The following is a 5747-nucleotide window of genomic DNA, read 5'->3' as shown; positions in this document are numbered from 1 at the left end:
GAGGCGGTGCGGCGGCAGATCCGCTCCGCGCGGCAGGTGGGTGCCCCTGGGACCGCTGGCCGGGTTCGAGCCGCTTTAGGACGGGTTCGTGGCTTTGCGAGCCAGGCTCGCTCGTAGGCGCCTCCTCGTGGAAGCTTTTCTTGTGTCCTGTCTCGTCAGAAGGACGCTACGTGCAGAGGTAGCGCCGTGCCCGCACTCTCCTTTCTTTCCAATCGGCCCGAAGCGCAGCGCAGAGCCGCCCCTGGCCGCGCACCGTGCCGTGGCTGCACGTGGCTCTGGGCCGATGCAGAGCGCGGTCCGAACGCCCCGCGGAGCGGTGACTGTTCCATGTGAGCGGTTGCATTAATCGTGCACAGCGCCCGTAGCGGCTGTGCCCGGCAGCAGCTCCTTTCCCACCGCGGTCCCGTCGGCTCCGCTGAAATTGAAAAGCGCGGCTCCCTGCTGGGCGGGGCGGCCCCGGCCCGGTGCTCCCACGTGGCACCGAGGTGAGGCTGTCAGCGAGTGAGGATGGCACGGGCTTTGCTCGGCGTCTGCTGTGCAGGAAGAGCCGCTCCGAAGGTTTCTGGTGATTCATCGAATTGCACCATCGAACGGCTGTTTTTCCCAAGAGCTGTTCTTTGTTATCTTCTTTACGCCAAGGCAGCAGCCAGGCACGCTGCTCTGCTCGCTGCCAGGTGCTGGCCTGGGAAGTGCTTTTGTGGGTGAAAAAACAGAGAGACCCCTGGAAATTAATGACTGATGTGCTGCTTGTTCATGTCTGCATCCTTAGGATTAATGTGCGGAGTAGGAAAGCTTCAGATGCTGCTGAGTTCCCTGTCAGCTTGAGGGACTGACCTGTGGTTACCAGCAATTGAAGCTGAGGGGAAGGCATGGAGCTGTGACAGCAGAGATATCAGGGAAAGGCTCTGCCCCAGAATGCAGTGGGCATGGCCCCCAGCTGCTGGAGCTCAGGGAGGGCTGGGACATCGCTTTCAGCCATAGGATTTGGGTTGGGGTGCTGCTGTGTGGAGCTGGGGGTTGGGCGCTGTATTTTTGAGGATCCCTTCCAGCTTAGGATGCTCTATGACTGAGGTGGGTGCAGTTGCTGCCTTGTCTGCACATCTGGAAGAGCCCAGTACAGAGAAGAGAGTTTTCTCTATCTGCTATAACTGTTTTGTTTAGTTTGAATACAGCTTTTCTGTCTTTTTCAGCTGCTAATACTGGGATTAGAGCTCATGTGCTGCTAACTGAGCGGCCGTTTGAAGGCAGCGGTATTTCCAAGGAATTGTGTTCCAATGGTTCTATTTTCAGGGGTTAATTTCTTATTCACCTCATCAACAGTGCCTTAATTTTCTCCATCTTGCTCTGGCACTTAGAGAAGTGGCAGAGTGAGAAGACCAGAGGCACTACAAGAGGAGCACAAGCATAAGCTAACTTCTTCTAGAAATGTAGCCTGCCTTGTGTTCTATAACTAAGAAATGGCCTGTTTAGAGCTAACCCTGTAAGGAGCAGGGCTCAGGTGGGAATGCAGAGCTGAGACTGTTCTTGTGGGAAATGTTTCCTGTGAGCACCAGCAGTGCCACACACAGAGCAGCTGTGCTGTGTGCCCGGGCCTCTGTGCAGCAGGGGGTGTGTGCCAGGAGAGCTGAGACAGCAGGTGAGAGCAACAGCTCTTGTTGCACATCTGGTGGGACAGCAGTGAGTCATGAAGCCAGAGCTTTGTGTCTGCACCCACGCAGCTGTGCGTTCCCAGGTTGAAAGGGCTGGGATTCTGGGCAATGCTGTGTGGTGTTGCTCTGAATGGAGAGGCTGTTTACAAATGTAAGAACGTTTTGTCTGTGGCCCGCTGAATCTTTCCATCTTTGGGCTTGTCTGTTCAAAAGAACTCTCATGGCGAATTTGCATCTGCTTGTGAGTTTTTTTTGTGAAGGTGTTGGATGGAAACCCAGAATGTGCTCTTCCCAGCTCTTAGGAAATATATCCAGTTGACTGTTATCTTGGTCATTTGTATAGGGACGGTGCTGCCTTTCTATCAGGTGGCCTGAGGAGAAAACAGACAATGTTTGTAGATGCTCAGCTGTGCAGGAGGCCTTCTGAGCCACTTCTGTCCTGTGTGAATTAAAGCTCTGGAACTCTTGCTGCCTCTCTTTACAGGTGATTGCCCTTGTTATGGATTCCTTCACAGATATTGATATCTTCAGTGACCTTCAGAATGCCTACAGCAAGCGCCAGGTCCCTGTCTATATCCTTCTTGACCAGGACTTTCTACCTTATTTCTTGGAAATGTGCAAAAACTTGGGTGTCTGTCCTGAGAAGGAGAGTGTAAGTACTAAAAGTGGTTTTGTTTTCCCTTCTTGTGGTTCTGCTTTGGTTTTGTACATCAGAGACACCTTTCTGCAAATCCTCAGATTTCCGTAAAAGTCTAAAGCACCCTGTCTGTTTGGACACTGAAATAAGAGGGTGCTGAAGGTTATGGCCCATTTTGATGGTTTCAGTACGGTCTCTACCCAAAGGGGTGATTTCTTACAACGTAATCAAAAACCACACAGAAAAGGCACGTTTACCTTCACACTTCCTTCTACCTCACATGTCTGCATGTAGGAATGACAGCCATGCTGTGCAGCTCCCCGGCGTGCTGGGTGGATCCCTGTGATCCCTACTGGAGAAGTGGCTATTTCCAAGCGTTTAATTTTGCAAGATCTAAGTAACTTTATTCTGTGGCTCAAGGAATTGCTTGCCAAGGCAAATAACTCTAAGGAAAGCAAACAGGAAGCTCAAGGGTGGTGTGGCATTGGGAACATCTTTTATCTTCAGGATTTGGAGGATGTGACCCAGGTAGCTTACTTGATTCCTCTGAATGTAAGCTGACACAACTGTGTTACGTCCTGGCTTATGTTGACCCAAGTGAGTGCTTGTCTGGATGGGAGGCACTCCTAGCTCTGTGGGCAGTAATTAGTTGGTGCTCCCCATTCTCTCCAGATTAACTCTCTACAGCCTTTTATGATCTAACAGAAAGTTAGCACTACAGAACCAGTAAGACTTTAGTTGCAGGTCAATTTGAGGAAGCTTGTTTCATTCCTATGTTCCACAATTAATCTTGTTGCTTTTAAGCAGAATTAATGATCAAAACTTTTTGGACGTAAACTTGAATTTGATGCTAGTTTTTTCCCTTTTTTTCCTGAAACAGTTGATGAGGGTTCGAACTCTCACTGGGAACATCTACTACACGAGATCAGGTGCCAAAATTATTGGGAAAGTCCATGAAAAATTCATGTTGATTGATGGCGTGAGAGTGACAACAGGCTCCTACAGGCAAGTACTGGAATCCATTAGTGTGTAATTATGCTAAAAAAAGCAGGGGGGTGTTCTGCAAGAAGATTGTGTTCAATCTCCTGTTTGCTGTTACTAATAAATATCAAGTGGGTACCTGAGTGGGACTAACACAGAACAGGAGGCACCTTTGGGAAACTTGTATTGCATGTCTTGGCATTAGCAAAGAACCTGGCTGTGGCTGTGCAGAGATTTTCCTGAAGGAGCGAGTGAACAGTTGATCAGGTCTATGCCTTCCTTACGCACAACGCTTCCAGGCTGAGTCTTGCTGTCTGTTACTATGAGTTGAAGTGCACTGGAGTTTAATTGTGAATCTTGGTTTGTTTTCAACAGTTTCACATGGACTGACGGGAAGCTGAACAGCAGTAACTTGCTGCTACTGTCTGGTCAAGTTGTTGAACACTTTGACCTGCAGTTTCGAATTCTTTATGCCCAGTCAAACCCTGTGAGTCCTGAGTGCCGATCAAGCTGTAGGAACAGTGGAATATTTGATCACGTGGAGAAAAGAATAGAGTCCTCTAAAGAATACACTGTGGAGAGCAATTTGAGGGCAGAATTTGCCAGGCTGTCTAGTACTCCAAAAAAACTGTTAAAAGAACTAGATGTGGCTGCAGACACTCCAAGACGCAAACCTTGTGACCTGGGACATTCTCACTTCAGTGAAGAGGAGTGGCTCAGCGATCCAGAGGCCATAGTGGGACAGAAGAATGCATCAACTCAAACTGGCTTATGGGAAGAGCAGCCTGCAGTGGCCGTGTGTAATGTTGGCATGCAGACCAATGTTTTAACAGAAGAAGCTGACACTCAAACTTCAACTGCTACAAGAATGACTGGGACTCAGACTTCAGTTTTGCTGAAGGCTGCAGTGACGCAGACAAGGGAAGATGCGTATGTGGAAACCCCTCTGCTTTGCAGGAAGTTTTCCAAAGAAGAACCCTTTCAACCTGGAAAGTCTTCATCAAATTCTAGCCTGCGGTCGCTATCTTCATCATCATCCCACCTGTCTCGCACGAGCTCTACCAGCTCGCTGTCTTCTCTTCGGTCCTTTGAATACCCTAGTGTTCACAGGGCAGAGTATTTCCAAAAACTGCATACAGAGAGGCAATTCCACTACTCCACCATCAGATCAAAGCTTAGCCACATGGTGGGTATCTTGTCCAGGAGAAGACATGTTCCTGAAAGCTACGTGAACCACTGCAGGGGAAGGTACAACCTGAAGTAGAGGTGAGACATCAGTGCCAGCCTGCACAGCCTCTGAGGTGTTTCACTCTTGTCTGAATAAATGCTGCACTGAATGCAGAGCTTGAAAGCTCTGGTCACAAAATGCAAGCACTTTACATCTGCTGATTCTTGTAATTCCTTCTAGTACTTTTACTCTTCTTTAATACATGCACACATCACTGTCCAGCACTTTGTTTTCTACTGTGCAATTTAGTCAGTGAGATTTTTCACATGTACTGAAACCACTTGCATGTTTCCCTTATACACATTAGTGGTATAGGTTTATTGTACTTCTGAATATTTGACTTAGAAAGCATTTAAGTTTTGTTTTTAGGATTGCTAACGCTCTGGCTTTAAGTTCTCTAAACTTGGAAAAATTTGAGTCAGATCTTGCTCAGAATGGTAATGTTAACATTTATTTCCCCTTTTTAATAATAGGTTTTATTTCCACTACATGTTCAGAATGAGGGAAAATAACTTCATTCTCACTCCAGTAGAAGAGTAAAATGTGTTCATCTCTGAAGCTGTGAAAGGTCTGTTGGAACAGCTGTGGGTTCTGATCTAACTAGGTCTTCAATTTGATTGTCCTCGTATGCCTTTACATGGCTATATGTAAGGTGTGCACGTAACAACGATAACATAACTGTGTTACCAACAGTTTTTTCTCTTAAATCTAAAGGTAGCTTCATGTCAGATGCTAAGAAGAAAATGAGCTGTCTCAGCTGGAACTGGGACGTGTGTCTTAGTTCTGGTAGGAGACCTGTAAGTGCCTGCCTGCCTTGGAGTCAGGCTGGAGGTGAGATGATCCCCAAGGACACATGACAAAGTCTCTGCTCAAATAAAGTACAAAAATATTATAGGTTGTTTGCCATGATTATTTTACAAATAATTTTTTCTCTCTTTAAACTGCGCTTTCAGAATTTATTCTGTATTTCCTGCTCTGTCTGTATTTTATCCACTGATAATGGTTTGGGGAACCAGAGAGCCACTAGAGCTTATGAAAATACCTTCAACACTACATGGATTGTGGGTTAAGTCACTTTGCAGAGACACTGCCTGAATGTCTGCAGCAGGTGCATGTGTATTTGTGCTTGATGGATCACCTCTCTGAGGTCTGACCTGTGCTGCTTTACACCTGAATACCATTATGTTGGTAACTAACCAGACTGAATTCTGCAGTGAAACCAGGCTGGATAAGGTATTTCCTCCTTATTTAT

The 5747-nt window shown here is 47.1% G+C and overlaps 1 protein-coding gene across 1 annotated transcript; it reads left to right on the top strand.

The window, feature by feature from the left end:
• Positions 1–6: 6 nt before the first annotated feature.
• Positions 7–5387, top strand: LOC122193338 (protein FAM83D-like). The gene is made up of 5 exons (XM_042894102.1): positions 7–36; positions 2134–2301; positions 3167–3291; positions 3643–4533; positions 4969–5387. The coding sequence occupies exons 2-4, from the start codon at positions 2149–2151 to the stop codon at positions 4529–4531; spliced, it is 1167 nt and encodes a 388-aa protein (XP_042750036.1). The 5' UTR covers positions 7–36; positions 2134–2148; the 3' UTR covers positions 4532–4533; positions 4969–5387.
• Positions 5388–5747: the final 360 nt, after the last annotated feature.

The sequence above is a fragment of the Lagopus leucura genome, unplaced genomic scaffold (genome assembly GCF_019238085.1).
Source record: "Lagopus leucura isolate 7727_CA_CO unplaced genomic scaffold, USGS_WTPT01 44765-0_obj-0_obj, whole genome shotgun sequence".
Taxonomy (NCBI): domain Eukaryota; kingdom Metazoa; phylum Chordata; class Aves; order Galliformes; family Phasianidae; genus Lagopus; species Lagopus leucura.
Note: the sequence above shows the minus strand (reverse complement) of the source record. Positions and strands in the feature narration are given on the sequence as shown.